Source organism: Sinohyriopsis cumingii, chromosome 8 (assembly GCF_028554795.1).
Source record: "Sinohyriopsis cumingii isolate HCF-2022 chromosome 8, ASM2855479v2, whole genome shotgun sequence".
NCBI lineage: Eukaryota > Metazoa > Mollusca > Bivalvia > Unionida > Unionidae > Sinohyriopsis > Sinohyriopsis cumingii.
The window spans coordinates 69,329,921-69,356,847 of NC_142968.1; the positions used below are offsets into that span (position 1 = coordinate 69,329,921).

The 26,927-nt window shown below is 34.2% G+C and overlaps 1 protein-coding gene across 1 annotated transcript; it reads right to left on the reverse strand.

Moving 5' to 3' along the window:
- Positions 1 to 5,004: 5,004 nt before the first annotated feature.
- Positions 5,005 to 26,927, reverse strand: LOC149793768 (signal recognition particle 19 kDa protein-like). The gene is made up of 5 exons (XM_089967756.1): positions 26,834 to 26,927; positions 18,158 to 18,233; positions 15,364 to 15,435; positions 12,760 to 12,871; positions 5,005 to 10,411 (listed from the first exon to the last, which is right to left on the reverse strand). Exons 1-5 carry the CDS (start codon positions 26,905 to 26,907, stop codon positions 10,269 to 10,271), a joined length of 477 nt encoding a protein of 158 aa, XP_089823882.1. The 5' UTR covers positions 26,908 to 26,927; the 3' UTR covers positions 5,005 to 10,268.

Sequence of the window (26,927 nt, forward strand, 5' to 3'; positions counted from 1 at the left end):
ATTCTGTACATACACATTCAACATTGGAATTTATTTGGAATACCACAGGAATTAAATTGGAACGTCATACATTTAGACTTGTGATAGAACTTTTGGGACAGTTTGGGATATAATTCACAATGCTGTAAGATCTTTTGAAATGTTCAATCTATATGTTAGGAAAATAAATTAATTATTGAATTTTGCAGCATTATCTTTTGTATTATATGTTACTTTGGAATGAAGGTTAAATCTAGGAAAAGCCTATTCTCACGTTCAAGCCAAATGCCAGCTTTTAATAGTGTTACATATATCTGATTTAATTTATATTTGATTTAATTTGTGTTTGATTTGATTTAATTGTTTGTGTATTTTGGAATCTTTATTTCGTTACATGTCAATATAATGTAATTTTGTTTACTAGAAATTTGATATTTTCCTGACAATTCAGTTTGACCTGAATCTTTCCTTAAATACCTAATAATAGAAAAAAAAACTTTTTTCAAAATTTATTTTTGACTTAGTTCCTGGCCTTGATTGATGGTCAAGTAAAAAACTTTTATTCTTGGAGTAAAATGATTGGTTCTTTTCAAGGACATACAGGGGCTAACTGAGTTTTTAAATACGTAAACATGATCACGTGATCCTCTATTTCGCAATTAGAAATTTCCAAACTTGAGAAATACTTAATATTAATAGTGATGTTTAGAAAGAGAGATCTCAGAGCTTTTGGGCTTTTAAACACTTGATGTCTAGCTGTTTTCTTATGTTGTGACTGGTTTTGAGTTTTTGAGTATTATTTTAATTTTTCGGATTCTAAAAGATTAATTCATTTCTCTGGAAATATTTTGTGCTCATATAGAATTCCTGAAAACGACATCTCTTATAAAAATTTTAGTTGGATTTCCAAAACCGGAGTATTAATTATTGTGTTTCTAAAAGGAACTGTAGACTTCAGCACAACACAGGTTACAGCATACGGTATCACCTTCCATCTTGGATTCTTCGTCGGTTCTCGAAGTTGAAATCCTTAGAACTTTTCAATATTAGGACTTCGAAAATTTTATTCGTGGATTATTCTTGGATTATTTTTGGATTTGATTCTGGAAACAATACGTTTTTATTATTTTTCATTTTACAGATATTTTCCAGCGAAATAAATTATTTGTTGTATTTTTCATAGCTTGTTGTCACTCTTTCTAGGGGTACTGTTTATTCGAGCCTAAACACGTACCATAAGAAGTAGAGGCTCGTCCGGGATTATTTTGAATTTTCGATGAAATATTTCAGGAACCTTGTTTTTTTTTAAAATTTGAATTCCCCTAGATATTGAAATTTTTTGTGCAATCGACATGCTGTTTCTAAAATGTCATCAAAATTGGAAATCTTTCTTTCAAAATCCTACCCAGGAACAGTTGGATCTTTTTAAAACAGATAAATTGATTCAGCCTGCCAGAAAATATGATCTATATAACGTAAAGGCTTCCTAAACGAAAAAAGAAATAAGAAATATTTTAGTTCAGTACTTGGTAGAAAAGAATGTTTTGGATAAAAGTGCTTTGGTTTCGATCAGTAAGTCTGTATCAGACTCTGACATAAAAATAAAGGAATTAGAAATAGAACATAAGATGGAATTAGAGTTGAGGAAGCTGGAACTTCAGAAAGATAAAGAAGAAAAACAGATGCAAATGTAGTTAAATAAGAAACAAAGAGAAACAAAGACAAATGCAGCTACAAGAAGAACAAATGCAAATGCAAAGAGAGAAGGAAGAGAGGGAATATCAATTTAGAATGAAAGTAATGGAACTGACAAGTGAAGACCACATTCACACTTCAAATCCACATTTTAGTTTTGATCTTGCGAAAAAATATTAGATTAGTGCCCCCTTTCTGAGAAAAAGACATAGACAAATGTTTTCCTTATTTTGAAAAAGTTGCTGAAAATTTGAAATGACCAACGGAGCATTGGACACAGTTATTACAATGTGTACTCACTAGTAAAGCTAGTGATATTTACCGTTCACTGTCAGTTCCACAAAGTGGTGACTATGATACGGTCAAAGAATGCATCTCAAGGGGTTAAGAGTTAGTCCCTGAAGCTTATCGGAAACAAACTAAAGTCGAATTTTCTAGAGAACAGGGGCATTTATTTTATAGATGGTGCTTAGCCAAGAAAGTTGAACAAGATTATAAAAGTCTCAAACAACTTAAATTACTTAAAGAGATCACAAACTGTGTCCATGGTGACATTAAGTCACGCATGGAATTTAACATATCTCACTGATATATGAATCTATCCACATACATTGTCAATGTAAGGATTTATCAATAATATGATTGCTTATTATCAATGTATTGGTCATCAATAAAGGTTAATATTTGGACTATGATAAATGTATGTCATCAGCGACATTGATGTTAACATTTAAAGTCTTATATATATTTATTCCATCAACGTATGTAATATTTTACTTGTGACATCCAGTAGATTAGCATGAGCGTCCGATTCCACACCTCCCAAAAAAAAAAAAACGTTGTAGGAGCGACACTGCATCTTCCAGCTTGCCAAAGGGGTTTAGAAGAATCTCCATATTGCGCAGACCTGGTTTTCCAGAAACTTTGCCCCCTTTCGATGATTATACCAGCATCGTCCTTCAAACTGACAGCACCACTGACTGTAGTATCTGGGTACGCAGCCCCATAGAATTCCATACTAATCTTAGCAAATAAAACAATTACTGAGCCGGGTAATGCATGATACCTCTAAGTGCAAATGCAGTGACATACATTATGTATTCGTGCCCGTGCACTAACTCAGTTACACAATAAATTGCTTCATAAGAACGATGGTACGAAATTAGTATTAAAATAACGATGTTCATACATGTTTCTCTAACATGAATAATCGCACTGGATTATAATAGCTGGAACACTCCTTTACATCTAATGCGTACAACACATAATTGAATTAATCATTTCTGTGCATCTACAAAAAGATTAACTCGGAACAGACTAAATTATATCCAATAGCATAGCGTTATGTGACATACATCTGACTTTCTATAAATGTTTTAATAAATTCCCAAACATGCAATGTAGTCAACAGTTTCATTACATAGAACTGAAAACAAGAAATAATACCTTTTTCATCTTCACGTACTTTAACAGCAAACGATTGCCTCCGTAAAGTGGACAGACAAAACTCATTTGTATGGTGGCGATAAAGAGAGAAGTTAAGTATTCTAGTCGTGGTCAAATCCACGGACATATAATTGAAGTAAATTTGATTCCACGTTATTTACGCTTTGTGGGTGCATCCGTTTATGAATATAGATCAGTATTTCAAAATCGTAAAAGTTAAAAATAGTACAAAGCCGAGTAATGCTATGAGCGACAACAAAACCCATCGTTAGTTTCTATCATATATAATGCTTAGGCATTTTGGTATACAGTTCTGTGACAGAGATTGAGCCCAGCTTTAATTAATATATTATCTATCTATGCATATAGTATTATAACGACTGGGACTATCACTGCTTTATATATATATATATATATATATATATATATATATATATATATATATATATATATATATATATATATATATATATCTGTGTGTGTGTGTGTCAAACAACACATACGGGCAGGTTAACACTGACTGTTCTCCAAATCAAATCTGTTGTCACTTTGTCATAAAACCTCGTGTTAACTAGACATGCCATTTTCTTTCAAAAGTTATGTCGAGCGCGTGACTAAGTTCAAATTTATTTGAGCTGAGTTATGTGCGCATTAATAATGATGTCATTGTGCAATGACAAATCTGCGCTTTTGTATTTAGTTTGGAATACGGCATTCATTCATTTACGTTGTTTCTTGTAGTGTATTTTATTTATAAAATTAAACCTTAGGTAGAATTAAAAAATGAGCATATAATGAAAAGGTTACTGCATTTGTTTGGGAAAATATGAACTCGTTTTATCGGAAGGATATACTGCGCTCCCAAGGTCGTGCAGTATTGCCTCCCAAAACTCGTTCATATTTTCCCATACAAATGCAGTAACCTATAATTCTAGCATGGTGGTATAGCTCATTTAAAGATATTTATAGGCTATAGTGTCAATTAAATATATTGATAATGAAAAGAGTGTCTAACTGGAAACCCGACATCTGACTTCTCTGGTCATTTTTAATCAAAATAGTTTCTCCAACTTCTCAAGTTTTCACTAGCAAAAAGGCACTAAAGCTATTTCAATCACTGTATAAAGTTCATATAAAAATATCTGAAGTTTTACAATTGATTTTACAGATATTTAGACAGATGTGTCCACATGACAAGAAGGCACTGCCAATAAGGTAAACTGAACAAAATCTTGGTTTAATATATAAGTGAAAAATTGCAAGTCAGACATGAGGGAATACCCCAGTAAACTTTTAATGCAAAAACAATGAAACTTGATCTGAATTTAGTCCTTTTAATATAAAACCATATTCTAAGTTTGATTACATATCTAAATTATGATAACAAGTCAAGTTATAAAGTGGAAATAAAGATCATGATGCAAGGGTAAGATATAAGTATGGGACTGTACACATTGCCAAATTAAATGTGAAAATCAAACTTGACCTGGGTCTTCCCTATATTAGGTTTGGCTTTGTGGATTTAACACCTTTTTTTAGCACATGATAAGCTGAAGAGCATGTTTAGTGGAGGAAAAACCTAGGCAGAACCACTGACCCACAGGAAGCTACTGGCAAGGTTCTCATACTCACACTGGTGGTGACAAGACTCGAACTTTCTTAAACATTAAGCCTACTATCAATTGGATTCAAAGCAGTCCTTCTGAAGTTTTTAAACAGAATGGATATTCCCCTGGCATGTAATATGACATGCGAATACAAAATTCCTTTCTGAGAGAAATATTTAAAGCAGAATCAGTGATAAACATTTTTGAAAGCACAATGAGTAGGCTGCAGTATTAGCTCTCCTTCATTTTTGCATGGGATAAATAAAATGAAAATATGTCATTTTTCAGGACTTCTGATGTCTTTATTCTTCCATTTTTGTATTTCCTGTACATGCTCAGTTCTGTGATGTGAATATAGAAACAAAGAAATCAATGCAATAAAAAGGTCTTCAAAGACACAGTCTGATCACAAAAACATGAAACCACCAAAACTTTTTCCATTCATACATTAATGTTGTATTCTAATACACTTAAACTAGCATGAAAAATAAATGTTTTTTTTAAATGCATGGGTGTAAGTACAGCTAAAAAAACTGAACGAAATCAGAGTGTTACAGCTAAAGACAACCATGATAAGACCAGAGCGATATTATACAGCCACAAGACAACTCAATCATACATACATATATTGGAACAATACTGTATTATATAAATCAATTACATATCCACTGATCCAATAAAGAATATATGCAAGTCCTTAATATCTAATTCCACCTCAGTAAATTAGATCATGTCATGTATTGGGATTTTTTTAAAAAAACCTCTGAAATTAATTTGAGCCTTGAAATGGAAAATAAGTGTTGTCTTTACATCTCTAATGCAAACTAATAACCTACCAATAGTACTGACAGTGTAGAATACAACGAAGCCATTTGGCATGGAAAACAAGGTTTCTGAAAGTTCTATGATGCTTAAATTTGTGCAATGAAGAGATCACAATATATTTGATATAAATCCAAATTAATACTTTAATGAATAGTCCCAGATGTTTGGACCGTAGCTTACTTTCATGGCTATCATATATCCGATATGTCAAACTGAGTAGTGAGTAGATATTATAATTGTTACATACAATGGAATACTACAAAAACTAATTTTGTTTCTAACTGTACATTACTTAATTTCAACTGCGATGACACTTATATGAGCTTTGATAATCCCCTTATGGAGCAACTACACATCCTTGTCTGTGTTGATTAAACACATTACCAAAACAAAATCATAATAATGCCACCTGTTATTTACTATAAGTTCATGTCATTAATATACATTTTTTAAGTATTCACTATGATCTAATGACCCCAATTAAAACTTCAATTGTCAGCATTTTGCTCCGATTCTTTTCCTTTTGCTTATAAAACAAAGATGATGTGCATGTGGATACCCTGTTAAAAGGTATGCTCGAATCATTTGCAGTTACTTTTGTCACAGCAAAAGAAAAGCAATAAACAAAATAGTTAATATCAAAAGAGTTAAGTGCTGAAATAAAATGTTACTGAATTAAAAATTTCTTCACTTACATTCAGCTTTATAAAAACTAAAGATGGTGAAGTCTTTTCATAATTCCTATTATTTTTAACATTATTACCACACAAAAACAAACCTGCGCAGCAGAAGAAAAGTTAATATGCAATAATTACTACATGTTTCATGTCTCTCCTGCCTTTTCATTCTGAACACTGTGACATATATACCATATCAAGGAATAAATTTAAAGACTTGTAAAATTCCAATAAAAATGCCATTGTGCTGCTGCATTAAAGATTTCAATGTGAAAAATGTAAAATGTTGACGTCACAATAATGTGTACTCAGTTGTACAGTCATTCTTTCACAACCTGCAGATGATCCATATCTTTAAGATGAGTACCAGACATGTACCCCAAACATGCATGCAATCAGGATGATCCAAAATAAAAATGCAAATACAGTGGAACCCCACTATAATGCGATAATTGGGGTCCAACAAATTGGATCGTATTAATAGCGGGGTCGCAATAATGTGGGTTTTTACAGTATTTTACTTTTTTCAGTGAACAAATTGTTGGCACATATATGTATCTTCACGTCTAATGCATATTATGAACAGGGTATCAATGCCGTTTACTATCATGCAATTCATCCATAATGCATGTAATTCCATTGAAAAATTGCAAACAGATTTACAATATTCAATAATTTTGTCCCAGATCATTGTGTCTAATATATAGCATGAACATAGTATTAACACCGTTTACTTGCCACATATCATACCATAATCCATAATACATGTAATTCCATTACATAAATTGCATACATATTTAAACTATTCAATAATTTTGTCACAGATCATTATGTGTCTGAATTCAATGGGAACAATTAACAGCAAAATTAGGTTAAGAAACGAAGCACGTGTACGCTTCATTACATTATATGGTTTTTGAATGGTGTCTGTACAAATTTCATACTGCTAAAAAAAAAATCATATGTGTTTCTGTGTTCATTTAACCATTGTAAATTTCCAATAATTAACGCTTGTACACCTATTCATTTGATGACTACAACAAGAATAATTGACAAGCAACACAACCTTTCAGCATGCATTTACCTTTTACTTCAGATTTTGTGAATATCAAAAGAAATGTGTGACAACTACTATACTAATCATTGCGCAAAGTGCAGAAACGACTTGCGTTTGTGAACTTGCTTTTCCGTAATGGTAAAATATTTGTATAAAAAATAGAAAATTAATAACGAGTTCATAAGCAAATACCATACAAATGTAAAACCAGAGAACTAAGTGCAGTAGGCCTGCACAGGTCACGAGTCACTTTTATTGTTGTTGTTGTAGGCTATACAAGGTGGCCAGTATAATTGGTGGAGGAAAAACCCTACAAAACCCCGAGAAGAACAACTGACCCACGAGAAGCTACTGGCAGGCTTTCTCATGTACCAACATTAGCCGAACCCAAGACTCGAACTCACACAGACAGAGGTGAAATGGCAGTGATCTGTAACGGTGTGCTCTTTAGACCACCCGGTCACTTTTATAAAACAAAATTAAGCTAACACATGTACAATTTCATACCCATTCAATGTCCAGCTACTATAGTGGACATTTTTTACTGGTCAACTAATTGCGTCTAAAAACACCGCCAAGTTCTGCAAACATGCTGGCAGCTTTTTGATTTTTTATGTTTATTAAATTGTGAGAATCTTTTATCAACCATCGCATTGTCTGCTGCTTGGTTTTGTATGCAGATGAAGATGAAACACATGTTGGCTACTGTTTAAGCAACAATTGTATACAGGATTAATTGAAGACAATTACGAAGATAAATTACTGGCTTTATTCATGAACCAGTAATAAGTAACATTTCCGATAATGTTTATTTTGGCATTTCACTTCAAGAACCTGGTGAAATTGTTTAATTTCAGAAAGCTACACCACGAGCGTATTATATTAAAATTCACATGCAAACTCTTTGCCAAAATGATAATAAATGTTTTACACACTATTTCTCGCACTTAAAACAATGAATCCCAGTACGAGAAAAATATACATGCATATATTTAAAATTTCAGGAACCAAACCACGATCGTATTATATGCAAATTCATACACAATCTCTTCCCCGAAATGATAATACATTTTTTATACACTATTTAACGTACTTTGAACAAAATATATTTATTCCCGGTACGAGAAAAATACATGTACATGTATTTAAAATTTCAGGAACCACACCATGATCATATTATATATGAATTCATACACGATCTCTTCCCCAAAATAATAATACATTTTGTATACTCTATTTCACATATTTTGAACAAAATATATTTGTTCATGTGCAAATGAATAAACAAAATTTCAGGAGCCACGACACGACCATATTATATTCTAATTCGCATTATGGCGGGCTCACACTGTACTGTGTACTGATACTGCTAACACATGATACATCAAGAACTTTCTGCATATATTTATAATCATGACTTTTGCAACATGGTTATAAATCATGAAAATATAACGCTGATGAAATCTGAGGAACAAATAGCAACATAATCTATCACAACTGCATTCCTGATGGTAGCAGTGCATGATCACTATAGACTCTTGATTTTCTTAAAATAAAAAACTTGTTCTGGAATTTCATCTACAGAATGGGGCAAAAGAGTCTGTTAGTATATTATGTGATGGTGGGTCCAAGTCAACATTTTTTACATTTGGGTGTGCATTATACACTATGTTTAAATTACCTGACAAGAATATGGTAGAAATAAAGTTTAAATTACCTCATAAGAATAGGGATGGAAATAGAATTTAAATTACCACATCAGTATATGGTGTAAAAAGAGTTTAAATTCTCTCAGGTGTATATAGTGGGAATATAGTTTAAATTAACTCATGAGCATATGTTGCAAATATAGAGTTTAAATTACCTCATAAGTATATAGTGGGAATAGAGTTTAAATTACCTCATAAGTATTTAGTGGGAATAGAGTTTAAATTACCTCATGAGTATATGGTGGAAATACAGTTTAAATTACCTCATCAGTATATAGTGGAAATATAGTTTAAATTGCCCTATGAGTATATGGTGGAATAGAGTTTATATTACCTGATGAGTGGGAAGGATGCTGTTTCAGTCTTACTTTTAGTAATACTTTTATATTACTTCAAGTGTAATCTATCAGAAGAGGATTTACACAATAAAATGAAACATTTGTAATTTACAAAACAATTGTGAAAAAAGATAATAATAATAATAATAATAATAATAACTCCATTGCTAAAAAAGAAGCAAATTTTGAATAATTTCTGAATCTGCTTTCATGGGTTTGCCAACAGTGTACAACTGCAGATAGCCACAGTCATGAAACTAAATATTAGAGAACATCAAGGAAAAAATAAAGCACATGGCTTACGTCAACAGAGATCTGTTAAGATGCATAGTTTCCAAATAATATATCAAAAGAATAAATATTAAACTCTATTTCTTAAAAATGTATTCTAACATAAAATTTCACATGCTGCTTAAATACTGAGATTTTTCATGTTTAAAAACTCCATTCTATTGGTATGTTACATAATTAAAGTACACTGTTCACTAACTTTAAACATTTGTTAGACATGAAACAATCTGGCTTCTCACTCTGGGTCAAACGCTTTCTTTGTGCTCCTGCAAACTTGTGTATACTTCAAATTGTATGCTTATACCTATTACAATTGCTGAACTGATGATTTCACACATGGATAAAATGCATAATTACTTAATTTTGTGCAAAAAGGCAAAACAGAAAACTTCACACCAATGAAGGTGAGTGAAAATATTATGACAATTAAAGTGTTACATGTTACATTACTGTAATGTAAAAATGAACTTTTTTCCATCACTTAAATTAGGTTCAATTTTTTTAATGGACTCTTTCTAATCACTGATTTGTTACATGATCTTCTCTATGGATTATGAAGTGCTTAAAAGTGTAAGGGAGGTAACTCATGTTGAATAGAATTTCTTTTTAACTTAACAACAAACAAAATATGGTCATAATAGGGGTTATTTCCCTTTTCTGCCTTTCTTCTTCTGAGACTTAGCACTTTGTTGTTGTTGCTGTGTACTGCCTTGGCCAGAACTCTGACCCTGTTGCCGAGACTTCAATTTGGGAATCATTTCTCCTAAATACAGCAGAATGTCATATTCTGAAATAAATGTAAAAAATACATTTGAAATTGAGACGTTAATACCAAATTTGATCAAGAATTATCAATGCAAAATGTAAGAAGTCTATTCTTACCAAAACTGATTGTTAGGTAAAAGTTTAACTTTGGCAACCGCAGAGGTAATTTGAAAGGCTGACCTTCACTGACAATTTGTGATCATAACAGTACATGCCATGATTAAACTTTTATAGCATTACCACAGCCATCCATGTTGATTTTGACAAGGGCTGGAAAATTCTGATCATTTTCTTTCAGGCTGGTGTAAAGAGTTTCATTAAAATCGAAGTAACACACAATTATTTCAGCATAAATACTTACCTGTCAGGCAAATATTTCAATTTCAATTTATCTATGTTGACAGATATTTGCCTTGTTTCTCACTATTTGTTAAAGCTAAAGCAGTTGTTCTTTTTTGGGTTTAACTCCAATTTTCAGTACATGATGGGCTCTATTTGGTAGCCAAAATATTTGGCGGAGGAAGAACCCAAGAAAAGCCTGGTAAAGAACCAACCATATACGGGAAAATACTGTCTTGCTTTCTCGCATACCCACACTGGCTGAGCCTGAGGCTTGAACTCACAGGCACAGGTGAGATTGTAGTAATCAGTAAAGGTGATCACTTTAAACCACTCGGACAACATGGGCCCCTACTAAAACTGACCAGACAAAAATGTATAGTCACCATTTTTAGACATCAGAATTTTCATTAACAACACCCAATTAGATCTCCCCATTAAGCACGATAAACAGGGATATTATATCCATGGTGCATCATCACACTCAGGAGAACAAGACACACTATTATTAACTCTTCACTTACTGCTGCCACCAACAATGCCAAACCATCAATGTCAGTGACAAAATATGTTCAACCAGAAGTTCCAAGAACAGTATTCAAATCAAAGTCAATTATAACATGTTCAACCAGTAAGGAAACCATCAATATCACTGATTGAGTATGTTAAAGCAAAAGTGTAAAGAACAGTATTCAGTTAAAGGTCAGTGATAATGCATGTTCAACCAGATATATAAAAATCAGCATTCAGAGAAGATTAACACCACTTTAAAGCCCTCCACTGCAAAAAAATTTCATTTCTACTTAAACATTAGTTTAAACACAAAGGTTCTACCCCAGAGCCTAAAAATTAGTACGAACAGACATCTGACCTGAAAATTAGTCTAAACACAAAAGTCCAACCACAGTGCCTGAAAATTAGTATAAAAAAAGAAATCCTACCACAGTGCCTGAAAATGAGTATAAACTCAAAACTCCTACCACAGTGCTTGAAAATATATCTTTAACACGTAAGTTTTATCACAGTGCCTGAAAAATAGTCTCAAAACAGAACTAGAGGATGCTGACAACAATAGTCCTATACAAGGAAACAACAGACAACGAAACATATACGAGACCTTGGGAAATAGTAATTTATGACCTGCAGTGAATAGGCTGTTTTGGCTTTTCATTGCTTAAAATCAATATAAGATCAAACATCATGTCACACTGAAAAGATTCCTCTCAAGCAACCACTTTTCTTTGGGTATTTTACAACCTGAATATGTACTTCAAATTTGATGTAATTTACAATACTCATCTGCCTTTTATTTCACAAACAATAAGTGATAGGCTAATTCTTTTTCCAACATGTAAATGACCATTTCATTGGGATTTATGTTCAACTAAGAAAACAAGCAATAAAATGCACACCAACTGACACAATATTTTTTAATATTTTTAGATTAATCTGGCCTTTACAGACAAATATATAAAGTTTTCAAAAGTTTAGATACTGACAAATTTACAAACAATATCGTTAACAAACCTGATTGACAGATGAAAGGATCAAGTCTCTGGTTCAGCCAATGTGGGTATGTGAGAAAGCTTGCCAGTAGCTTCTTGTGGGTTGGTGGATCTTTCTGGGGGTTTCCCGGGTTCTTCCTCCACCAATAATACTGACTGCCACGTATAACCTATCTTTTGCTGAAAAATGGCATTCAACCCTACAACAACAGATGAAGGGACAAGGCTAATACTGAACACCCAAGAACACTTATGATAGGAACTAAAAATATAACTCATGATGGGACATAAATATATAGCTCATGAAGGGACATAAGTACATAACTCAAAGGGGCATGAACACATAACTCACAATGGGACATAAATATGTAACTCATGATGGAATAAATGTAGGACTCATGTTGGAACATAAATATACAACTCATGATGGGACATAAATATACAACTCAAGATGGGACATAAATATATAATTCACAATGGACATAAATATACAAACCATGGTAGGACATAAATTAATATAACTCACTGGTTTTGAATTTGTCGTACAACTGTTTCCCCTCAGCTGTCTTGATCTGAACCCTGATTCTTCCTCGATTCTTCATATCTCTTGGATCTAGCTCCTTACAATATGTTTTGTTCTGTAATGCAAGAAATGAAATATAAGGTGACATCTTTAATTGTATCCATGAAAATAAAATGAGTTAATTTATTTCAACCTAAGAGTGCTCGATGATGTACTATAGTCAGCTTTAAATAATGTAATCAAAATATTGAGTGAGACCAATTTATTTCATGATAGTTAAGAAGAAAAAAATTGTACACTTTCAACCTACGATCTGGGATGTTAAATTATTTCCAAACCTGTTGAATATTACTGTTGCCATGCCAACTGTTACCATGCCATGATGAAAACATATATCAGAATAAGATGTCATAAATCTGACAATCTCAACACCTTCCCTGAGTAAATGATAAAAAATATATCCAATCAGAAATAGGTCATGGGCAACCACTGGACATACTGGACATGTCTGCACGTAGCACTGTAACACTGTACTTGCCTCGTTATGTCCAGTCCATGTATACATGGTTGTAAGGCAGGGCTCTTGATAGTTTCCAAGGTATGATTCACGTGCATGTCACATACTCCAGTGGTATGACACAAGGCATTTGCTGGATGCACAAATGCATATACCTCAAGTCCTTTAATTTATACATGTTTACAGGATATTAACAGTTTCCATGTTATGATTCAGAGGCAAATCCCATAATTTTAGGTCATGACATAACATGAGATCTGTATTGGATATGTGCCTGATTCTATATCATGTCTTTCAAATCCAAGTATGGTAACAGAGTGGGGAACTCAAAATTTGTAACCATGGGGCAGAACCACCATCGCATGCCTCCCTTGTTGCAAGAACCAAGATTATAAATGAAAACTCATTACATACATTATGGCCATGGAATGCTAACCTTGAGATCTTCAACTTCGCCATTTGAAACTTTATTTGAAAGATATTTTTATTTTAAAACACATTCTCATCCAGCCCCAACCCCACATCCTTGAGGTCGTATTAAAATTATATAACTACTGTATGCATCTGCTGGCCACCCTGACCACTCTGGTGGCCTTATAGTTAGAGCATCCACTTCGGATGCAGAAGGTTGTGGGTTCGAACCCCAGCCGAGTCATTCCAAAGATTTATTAAAATGGTACTAACAGCTGCATTCAGCATTATTAAGTTAGTAGTGGTTGGCCTGGTGTCAGGATAATGTGAATGGGTGGGACATCATGCTATATATCTGTTGCACGATGCCCCAGTTCTAAACATCACTATAAACTTCCACACTGAAGACATCGTAGTGATAGGACTGAAAAATTGTTAAAGCCATGTTAAAAATACAAATCACACATACATACATACAGACCACCCAGAATTGTGTTCGAAAGTCTCTGTTTTCAATCGAGAAGATTGAAATTCAAGACTTTACTGATAGACTAATGGACTGATAAGCAGGATGACATAAACCCCGCCATGATGAATGGGCAGGATGACATACTCCCCACCATGATGGATGGGCAGGATGACATAATCCCCATCATGATGAATGGGCAGATGGGCAGGATGACATAATCCCCGCCATGATGAATGGGCAGATGGGCAGGATGACATAATCCCTGCCATGATGGATGGGCAGGATGACATAATCCCCACCATGATGAATGGGCAGATGGGCAGGATGACATAATCCCCGCCATGATGGGTGGGCAAGATGACATAACCACCGCCATGATGGATGAGCAGATGGGCAGGATGACATAATCCCCGCCATGATGGATGGGCAGTTGGGCATCCCTGCCATGATGGATGGGCAGATGGGCAGGATGACATAACCCCTACCATGATGGATGGGCAGATGAGCATGAAGACATAATCCCCACCATGATGGGTTGGCAGGTAGACATAATCCCTGCCATGATGGATGGGCAGGATGACATAACCCCTGCCATGATGGATGGGCAGATGGGCAGGATGACATAATCCCACCATTATGGATGGGCAAGATGACATAACCCCTGCCATGATGGGTGGGCTAGATGACATAACCACTGCCATTATGGATGGGCAGATGGGCAGGATGACATAATCCCCGCCATGATGGATGGGCAGATGGGCATGATGACATAATCCTGCCATGATGGATGGGCAGATGAGCAGGAAGGCATAATCCCTGCCATGATGGGTGGGCAGGTAGACATCACCCCTGCCATGATGGATGGGCAGGATGACATAATCCCCGCCATGATGGGTGGGCAAGATGACATTACCCCTGCCATGATGGGTGGGCAATATGACATAACCCCTGCCATGATGGATGGGCAGATGGGCAGGATGACATAATCCCCACCTCTTTTTACAAAAATTGAAGAGAAAAGTACTGTGAATAATCCACAGGAATTGAGATAAACAATCTACAATGGGTGAGATGTCTATTTTCTACTTAGACTAATATCTGATATCTATACTGATTCAGTCCAGAAATGCTGAGACTAAGGTATGGAAAAAGGGTCTCTTTTGCATTGTTGGCTTTTTCAAGTTTGAGAGAAACAGATTTATGAAGTAACCTCTACTCCTATCTGGAGTCCAGCACTGAGACAAATGTCTTTCATTTCTGTATAGGTTGGATTCTCAACAGCCTGGAAAAGAAAAGAAATGAATGTCTATTAAAACTAGAATGAAATCAAAACTAATTTACATTCCAGAAGACAGTTCTTTCTAAAAAAAACTACTGTACACATTCTGGTTTACGAAAATATTTACAAGGGTAAGGAACATCCGGATATTATGATACCTTTCATGTCCATGTCCATCTATTATTAAAATCATTATTGATGGAAGCTATTACAAATATCTCCATTTTCCATTTGTGTTGCCTCTCTCTACTTCTTTCCCTCCCCTTCCACACCAACCAAGAATACCAGCATAATAACCTGCCTCAACTGGTATGAAAATGTTACCCTTGATCCAGTTCCGCCTCCTTAACAAAAGTCTGAATCCTGGATTGGAGACCTTCAGTGTCATCATAGTAAAGCATCATACCAAATGTAATACTTCAGCCTCTATCAGAGTAGATATAATTCAAGTACAACAGAGAGTCCATGTTACTAAGAAAATGTCACTTTTGACCCCCAATTAATCCTCCTCCTTGAGCAACATTGAGGATGGAAACCCTTCATATCTTCATAAGACAACAGATAAATGCTAACAGTACAGATGATGTGATTGCACAATATTAAAATATTTTGAGAATGAAATCCAAACGCTTAGCGCAAACACTATGGCATATGAAACTGAGCCTTTTGGGTTAGACCCCCAAAATATAGGCTATTTAATGCCAGGGCAACTAGAATAAAGAACCATGCCCATGGACACACAATGGTAGCCAACTTAAAACAACTGCAACATTGTGTGATATAGAATAGAAAAAGGATTGGGTTATTTCAGATATTCTGTTACATGTCAGATTTTGTTACTAACATTTGTACCAGAACAACAATTAGCCTGTACGTATTCTTGTACCAACAAACTGTAAATCATATAATAAGTCTTCAAAGTTAACTGTGTCAACATCAAAGTCTCTCAGAAGCCAATTTATTCTATTCATGCAACTGAGTCCCATATCCCCACTGACTTTGATCAGTGACTGACAAGAGCAACACAGAAGAGTCAGTTTGTCTCATTGACGGATTCAAGCTGCATAATGGTATATACATATGGTATAATTCTGCCTGAATAGCATGTAAAAATAGACAACTTACAGTCAGGGCTGAAGCTCCCAAGGTGTCAAATTACTGAAACGAATACTGATGCAGTTTAACAAGTCTGGGAGCCTAGAAGCCAGTTACATATTATAGTTGCTGTCAAAACAATGACTAAAGCCATCAAAGAGATAAGCCAACTCTCCTTCCGTTGCTGTTGTGTTTCACTAATTGCTGGTGTGCAAAGCAAAATTAATTAAAACACCCATATTTCTGCTTGATAAATGTTCTCCAAGCTGATTTCGTTTTGTTCCAAAGGCAGAATCATAATGCACAGAGTACTTGTTTGTAATATTTTGTTTGGTATCACATGACTATCATGCTGACATGTGCTCTCTGCATGAAGAATCTGGTTTTCTCTGGGTAACTGCAACAGCCACATGTTTCTGGTCATCGTTCTCAGAATATGAGAATTAAATATGCATCAGGTGTTTTTTTATCATGCGATTTTCATTTAACATTTTTACAATTTTTGTACAGCAACATTGCCAAGAACTTACTGTCGATAAGTCATGACTACTAGACCGCTGATGTCATTAGTCATGTGACTAGCAATGCCAATGACGAGTACCAGGTCATATCTCATCAACACTGTAGTCTGATTTCATATAAATCACAGATTAAAAACATAATGAATATTATAACCACAATTTCTGAGAAAACAAATTTTTCTACTGATTCATGCAGGTGTGGCTTGATGTAATGCCATTTAAGTTTGCTAGGCCTGCCAGTAAGCAGCTACCGCATGCTGCCACTGTACTGTGGCTGTGAATTCCAACTTTTGTCAATAAATTAAAAATATCTAAAACGGGATGGGAAGGGTCAGAGGAAACTCAGACTAGGCATTACATGTGGTCTTGATTAGTGACATAGCCTGTTATCAGCTCCAGTAAACACCAGAAATGCATTCATTTCATTTTCATTCTTTTAAGTATTGTTTATAAAATAATTGTCTCTACTTTATGCAAATGATAAACCATGCCCCGATGATATCTGTTGATCAGCATTTGTACAGGTTAAATTCTACCATGTAACAACTTTATCTGTCCTAGCAAGCATGAAGTAGCAGTGCAATCTTGGTGGAATATCTGGCATTTGGGCACATGGATTTGAAGTCAAGGCTTGTAGAATTGGAGCCTGAGATTGTGCTTTTTTTAGCCACCAGCCCAGGTTTGCACCTAAAACATTTCTTTCAAAACAGACTGACCGCCTGCAATCCTGTTTAATCTAATACACACCTTATCTTTCTATATTGTGTCCCTTTTTAAATTAATACATTCCTTATCCTTTGGCATCAAGTACTTGTGATGCTTGATTTACGATACAGATGCATCCTGAAGGTTTTGGCATAAATCAAAAGCAATGTAAATGTGCATACAACAGCTGTGTATAAGTCCAAGTAAATGGCGCTAGTGATGACATAAAAACAAGCACAGTAGTGGAAATTGAGCGTTATTTCTTCATCCTAAATGGCATTAATATGAAAGTGAGTAAATCTAATTGGCATAAATGGAGAGTCGCAAGTACCAATGTTTAGTCTAATACGTACCTTATTTTTTATTACTCTGTGCCTTGTTTAACCTAGTACAATTATACATACCTTATCCTTTGGTATTCTGCGCCCCTGTTTAACTGTTCTTTTGCTATTGATGTAAGCTGGATAGATACAGATCCACCTAGAAAATAACATAGTTACATATCTCACATTTCTAAATTCCATTTTTCATTCACACTTTAAATAAGTAAATTTACTGTGATAGATATGTAAGTCATATCTATACAACTACAATGTCTGTCTGTCTGTCTGTTGCTAATTTCCTTGTAAACTGATCCACATATACCTTAATACTGCATCTGGGTTTATGATGATGACATTTATTCTGGATCCTTAATGCAGACCTTGGCTAACCAGAAATGGTTACTACTTTGCAAGTAATTGTGGTTATTTTGTTTGAAATAGCAATTCATATATCCTATGTAATTGAGATTATTATTTTTATTATAACATGATCACATTTTAATATGTTTGCAAGTTGATCTGCTTTTAAATTCTTTAAAAACCAATGAAAATCAGTTATGATGATGCATTTATGAGATATAGGCATTTTGAACTAAATTAATATTACTACGATCATTAGAAATGACTGCATTTTGTTTGGTATATATTTTGGTTTTAATTGATATTCCAGTCCATATATACATTTAATAATAAATTAAAACTCTTTTGTATTGAAATGAACAATTAAAATCTACATGTGTTATTCTTCAAAACGCAAAACACCTTCAACAACATATGAACCTTAATCAAAGCAAGCTGAAGACCTTTGATCACAGAAAGTAGATACAAAAAAACTTAAATAAAAACAGTTTCATTTTTCATAGTGATTGGAAGATATTTATTGTACCATGAAAGTTTCCTGTTTGCAAACAAAAATGTTCATGCCAACAATCTCTATCAATGGCAGTTTAAATAAAGTTCTAATATTTTCAAACAACAGATATCTGGCCATCGAGTTAAATGAAGGTGGGCAATCTCGCAAGAATGTTAAAACTTTTTAATTTGTTCACATGTTCATTTCCCATTTAATAGCTTCATCCCCTTGGTAGCATCTGCATCATGAAGTTGTCTCTGGCTGACCCAAATCTATGTCCATGTAGCATATAAACAGCTATTCAGCCATGTGATACTAGGATAATAAATATTTGAATGAATTGTTTCAGGAAATGTGTTTATTGACAGTGGGATATCGAGAAGACTATGGTTTTAGTTGTGTTTTCCAACAAGATTTGACTGATACATGAATTTTCTCAAATATGATCAAATACTCGAATTCATGTATTTTTCATATGCATGTATATTATTTAATACATTGTGTTGAGTACTATATAAATGTAAGTTGTCAACGTACGAGTGTATTTCAGACTAGTTGTCTTCATTTAATCAAAATTTCCATTTTCTTTTTCTCTGTAAATCCCAGTCACTCATGACAGGTCATATCTTACAACTTTCACTTGTATGCAAAATTTATATTTATTTTCACACACACCCCACACATACTTATTTAAACACCCACTTATGTTCACAATATTACTTTGCTCCCGAGGATGCTGAGATGAACGGATAAAACTGTATTATGAAATTGGCGACATTGTTTTAAAATTGGCATTTATTTACAGTCCTATCTCATAATACCAGCATGTGACAAATCCAATTCCTTTAAAGAATGACAAAGATTCAGTTGACCCAAAAGATGGCAGATACCTTTTACATGGGAGGTAAATCTAATAGGAACTGAAAGGAAATATTGGAATATTTACACTAAATGTACTCTGTCCAGCATGATAGATAATGAGAAATTCTCACACTAATTTGTTTCTCAAAATAAGACTTGCTATACCAAATTTGGATATTCTATGATATGTTATTCAATGCATACTATATTTGCTACTATATATTTGTTTCCAAATAAGTCGTTGTCGTTGTTGTGGGGTTTAACGCCATTTTTCAGCACTATAGGCTATACATGGCGGCCAGTATTAATGGTGGAGGAAGAACCCGGAAAACCCCGGAAAGAACCACCGACCCACGAGAAGCTACTGGCAAGCTTTCTCACATGCCCACATTGGCTGAATCTTAGACTCGAACCGCCGCAGACAGAGGTGAGATGGCAGTGATCCGTAATGAAGAGCGCTTTAGACCACTCGGCCACTCGGGGCCCCTCCAAATAAGTCAGCAATGTCCTTATATTGCATGCAAAAAGCACGTCTGAAAATGGAAATAGTTTTCAGCCGAACTAATATGGCTAGCGATCAAAAAAAAAATATCAAACAAAGAAGTTAAAAGATATTTTACACATATTTGCACAATAATATTCACCAATTCCGGTATTAAATAAGATAAATATTAGTTTAAATTATATAAAAGGTATATATTGCAAATTTTTCTATAGTAAGCTAAAAAAGTGCTGGATGTAAATCACAAATGGTTGTTTTGTTGATACACATGGTCTCATGTTAGTATTCCATCCACTAACTATGGATACTAATATTAGCTACGCACAATCAAGAAGGGGATAACTCTAATAGGCTTTTGAAAATTAACATTAGATCCAGAGATCAGAATACGTCTCATTTTGCACCATATCTTGTCTTAAAGTGATAATGTCTTGCATGCAATTATTTGTTTTTATCTTAAGTATATAAAAAAACAAGTTGTGCGTATCTGGCATTATTTTAATTTTAGCGCGTTTTAAGGTGAGCAAAGGTACTAAGAAATATTCAGATTGCATTTTATTGTGTTGTTCAGGCAAATAAGCTCTCTACATATATACATATCTTGAAAGAGCAATGATTTTACTATTTTTCAAAATATTGTGAAAATTTTCGCTGATGCACTTTGTGTCAAATTGAGTTTGAATTAAGTGGGTCAGACATGTAATCCAAACCTGAAGATAAACTGCCAGCATGACGGAACTAGTAATAGTACTTACAGAGCTGCCAACCCCCAAGTACAAAAATAGTGATTGTGACAAAAAATACTGATTTTCAGGAACAAATACTGATTTTTAAATTTAAATGCATAAAACTATTTACAACATATATAACCATCAGTAAAGCAGGACAGTACCTTCCATAATTATTTACTGTCAAAGATGCATGTGTTGCAGACTTATACCTTCTGGACGGGCACTATGTTCCATTTGGGTGCCCATTCTGAAGGTGCAAGAGTACAACATACTCTAACACAGGTTGTTTATAGGAGCCTTTTCTGCAAGTTTTTTTTTCTTCAAACATTATCAATTCCAATGTACCAACTTTCACTGATGATCTCAATTCTGTGTGATTTTCTTACTGAACTGTTTTTGTTCTAGCATACGAGTAATCCTTTGCAATTTTACTGTCTGGAAAATGTGTGCAAAATAAATCGCCAGGAATACTAATAACTGAAAAAGGAAGGTACATTTCTAAAAGAAATTTAATAAACCGAATGTTGATCGAATTACATCAAGGTTCTCTCTTGTATTTATATACATCATAAGTTCAGGCCGAGTTGTGTATGATGAATTTTTTATGGAATATGTCTTTGTCATGGTTATTCATCTTCTAACTTGTAATTTCTAATGCACATATACGTAATCAAATTTAAACAATATATATTACAAACAACCTACATTACTGGTGCATGCTACTTCAGCGCAATTACATCTGATCTACAGGTATGTTAATTTTTAATACTGATGATCATGTATTTGTTTAAAATACTCAATGTGGAATCCTATATTTATTCATGTAAGATCACTTCCCCAAAATGAAACATGTTTTGCACATTATTTTTCGTACTCTTGGAGAATTATTTTCCATACGAAAATACGGTAAAGCGATTCAGATGACATAATCCATATATAAGTCGATTCGGAGTATAAGACAAAGCTAAGATTTTCTGGTAAAAAAGTTTTGTCTTATAAGCCAGTAAATAAGGTAGATAAACAATTTTAATAGGAACGATCACCAGCATACGAACATGGCCGAAACTTTGCCAATTTTCAGCGTCAACCTACACTGTTATAAATACGACTTAACCCTTTGCCATCTTGCTGAAATGTTGTTAAGTACAGTCTCAGTTTTAATTTGCTACTCAGTTTTTATGACCACATATCGGTGAAATTGAAATAATGGATAGTAATGTGCATTCTGCATTTTTCATTCACCTGGATTGTGCTTATATTGGGGGCCCCGAGTGGTCTAAAGTGCTCACCGTTACGGATCACTGCCATCTCACATCTGTCTGCGCTAGTTCGAGTCTCAGGCTCGGCTAACGTTGGTACGTGAGAAAGCCTGCCAGTAGCTTCTCGTGGGCCGGTGGTTCTTCCCGGGGTTTTCCAGGGTTTTTCCTCCACCAATTATACTGGCCGCCATGTTAAGCAGAGGTCTCGGAAATGCTTAATTACGCGTATTTGGACACCAATTTTTGATCCGGGACGCAGAAAATCACTGAGACGAGAGTCCTCCGTATGCACGTAACAGGTGTGAGGCAAAATTCAAAGACTTGCCAGTCCTGCTTCAGCCACCTGCTTTGTGGGAAAATGTGTTGATCAATTAGCTGTGCTGATATTTACAATGACAGAATTCCATGACTGAAAGACCCTTTGATGTACATACATGTTGCCATTATAAGAGTACATCAAAAAGAACATGATGCAATAGCTGGGCGGCCACTTCAAAGGCTTTGTTTGGCAGCCGGGTGGGAAAATGTACTGATATTTACAGTGATTGAATTCAGAGTCAGAAAGACCCAGAGATGTACATGTAGTCATCTATAAAAGTACATCAAATAAACAACTTTATCTTTCATTATTGTGTTCATTTCCGAATGTATCTGGATAAGTATTTTGGGGTTAAACGGCAAACTTACAAAGATTGTAATGAGATTCAGAAGAGTGCTAAAGTTGCTAGAATTGATAGTTCAGATAGGACAGTAGCTAAGTGTAAGAAAGTGTGTGATGCCTAGCTTAGTGTTTGGAATAAGTCCTTATTTGGACTGACAAAATTCAGTATCACTCTGATGGATGAACAAGAGCTATTTATGGGGTACATTGACTGACCATACTTTTTTAAAAAATGCCCCTCGCTTTAGCCCGGTTAGTTCTAGTGTTTGTAGCAAAATGTATTCATCAATAGATCAGTAGCTAGGCCAAGTTTTGATATCAATTACGTTGACAAACAAACTCTTTCCCATTCACAAGCATTATGTTTTGATAGCTGATTGACCATTAACCCTTTTTTGAGTAAGATAGCAACTATCAATTTCCTTCAGGATATCCTTTGATGATAATACAGACATGTTTTTTAAGATCAGAATCGGTGATCTGGATATATATTAACTGCCTCTTGTACACTATTTTGTCTTTAAATTAGTTTGAAAATGTAAGTGAACCAGTAGGCCTAACAGGAAATAATGGCGGACTTCGCTAAGTCTGGGATGTACCAGTTTATTAGATTGTTTGTTTTCATACATCATCGGGCAACAATATACATATCATTGAAAGCAAAGCCAAGTATTTTTTTTATTAAAGATTTAACTTGAAACTGCAAATTATGTAGGTCAGAAACGTAGAGGACAATGCTATGTTGTGGAATTCGCGAGATGCACTTTAAGGTCTAAGCTGATTTCCAACTTGACACGTATTTGCGAAAATATGGGAAAAAAATTGCAAATCAGATACTATTTAACCATTGCCTAAAATTACTACAAGGACGTAGACAAATAAATAAACCATAAATTTGCAATCCTGTAAATGGACTGTTGTAATGAAGCTATATTACAGTGAGTGATTACATTACGGAAACCTCTCCATCTAAAAATAGATGCACTCATGTCTGTGTTGATTCTGTAGGAAAGAAGGGACTGCAACTTTTGATGGTGAGACTCCTATTTTTACCAAACTGGGAGTCCTGTATTCCTTGCTTAAAAATCCAAGTGAGATCTTTGTATAGCCTATCTTGTGCTGAAAAATGGCGTTAAACCCTACAACAGCAACAGTGCTTATATTCTGGAGTAAATCAAAGTGACTTGAATCCAAATGCACAATTAAAAGCAAACTGCCCCAATTACCATACACAGGAAAATATTTGAATACTTGTTTGAAATGTCCTTTTTATTTACTTGTATAAATTCAATAATACTGTAACATTTTTTTATTTTAAGGTATTATAAAAGTTGTTTTTACATTTTTGCAAATTTCTGTTTGCTAAAAAAAACTTATCTCCAAAAGATGAAAATTCTGACAGCAGGTTATTTTTAGATATCAATTTTTTAACAGCTCCTGTAATAACGAGATCAGGACCATGATAAATCCAGAGACGTTAATGTTACAGCTTGAAAATGCATTTTTCAAAATACCTTGTGCAAAGCTACTCATTATGTTATGTATATTTGATTTAATTATATCCAATTTAATCTATATTCATTTCAATTTAATTGTTTGTCAATTTTATATAAAAAAAAATTCATTACAGAAAATAGTTTGACCTTGACGGTTAGTTTATAAACACCAGGTGTTTATCTAAATCCTGACCTTGTTTCAGTATTTGTAGCAACCTTTGTAAACAAGTTCTATTTTATTTTAAAATGATTGGTTGTTTCCAAGGTCATGATGGGACCTAGTCCTACCTGTAAGACCTGACGCCGATATTTACGTTTTGGGTGTCAGGGTCCTACAGCCTAAATAACGGCTCTGTGTAGTGTGTTTTGACGTCAAATAACATCGTTACATAAGTCACATTTTCAGGAATATTTCACACAACTGACAACTAAAATAATGACGCTTTTCTACAAGGTAAGGTTATAATGTTTGAGTCAAACTTTACTTACTATGATGCCTTTTCTCATATAAATTCAAATTCTCACAAAAGAAATGGACCGTTTTCAAGTTTCTTTGGCCTACATTTCTGTTGGCTGGAAAGCGATGAAAGCCTAAAATGCCAAAATCGGATAAAGTTGAAATATTAATTTTTAACAAAACGAATAAAAAATATATTATGCCATTTGGAACTGGTTCGTTTCGTTCAAGAAACAGATCCCCAACATGAACCTACTTGAACTTACTTCAGCATACCTCGACTACCGTCGCATTGCAACTAATTCAAATGTATGTCAACAGAATGTGAAAATGCATCCATTTGCTAGTGTCATATTTTCATTCCACCAGGATAAAGACAGCACAGTAAGTATATTAATTACACATAAATTAGTGGAAAAATGTTGATGTAGGTTGCCAAGTGTGTGAGATGTTCCTGACACTTTGATTACTCACTATACAAGGCCGTTATTTGGATAGTAAGACATAGCACCTAAACAAAATCAAAATGTGCTATGTCTTACATGTAAGACTAGATGGGACCTTGTCTTTAAGATATAAACAATATTTTTTATTTTTTAGAGTAAAAATGATTGGCTTTTGTCAGGGTCACACTAGGTAAGCGTGATCTGTAACAAGTATTTGCTTCTATAAACTTCCAGAAGATGATCACGTGACCCTTGTTTACATTTTAGAAAGCCAATTAAACCAATGTTATGGAGAATTAATCTCAGCAGATTAACTTCTCGCTGTTAAACTGTTAGTCGTATGTTGTGCTATATGGAGTTATTTCAAATTACTTGGTTTGGAGTTATTGCAAATTACTTGAATTCAAAACGATTAATTGTTGTTTTTCTGGAAATTACGTGTGCTCATGTAATATTGTGGAACAAGGACAGTTTTTATTTTAATATAAAAATGTATTCAACTATCTGAAACCAGAGTGATAATTCTTATTTCTACAAGGAACTGTAGACTTCAACACTACATATTGTAGCATACGTCATCGTCTTTGTTGCCGTCATATTAATGCTTAACATTTCCCTCTAATTTATTTGTATAAATATTTGATTATCATTAAGACAAGAGACAGTGGTGTACCTGATAGTTTTAGTTTAATGGATTTTAAGTGGTCAGATATGGTAATGTTAGAAACAAATTCTACCTAGTTCACATCTGATACTGATAAAGATTCTGACCCATTGGAGTTGGAGTCTGCAGTTGTCATCACTGTTGTTTTGATAAACTATTGCCCTGGTGTAAAACTAAAGAATTGTTCTCTGTAAAGGGAGTTGTCTTGAGCCCTAGCTTGGGTGAACATAAACAATTGGCTGGGAATATACTTTGTGTTGGATGTTATTGTTTGCAACTTTTGTACCCCGTAACAGTCTTCCATCTTTTATTCTTTGTCGGGATTCGAACGTGAAATCAGAAGAACATTTTGTTATTAGTACTAAAATTTTATTCTATAAAACCGTCAGTTCATATTTTTTCATTTTTACAGAATGTTTGCAGGGAAATATATTATTGTATTTTTAAAAGCATGTTGTTTTAACTCTTTTTGTGTTAATGTTTCTTCTAGCCTACACAAGTTACAAGAATATTAATACTACGTAAAATAGTGAAGTTCGACTTGATATTATTTTAAGCTACAACCCTCTTTTTCCTGCATCTTTATTTTATATGCATTTTTCAACCTAAACCTGTGCGCCACTATCTAAACCCATTGTGATGATGTGTCGTTATACAACAAACCACGATATGAATACGTCTACACAAAACGACAAATAGCATCGTCTTCTCCGGAACTCGACATATGTGAGCTGAATCATGATGTATTTTAGCCATATCACAATATTTTCTTATATTTTGTATAAATATTATCAATTCTGAATTTTCAAATCACTGCAGGGATTCACCTTTCTCTATCACTATAATTAAAATTTGGATTCCAAGGTCTAGCTTGCTGGGGAACTTCTCGTTGCTGCGCCATGTTTTCACATTTAAATCTAA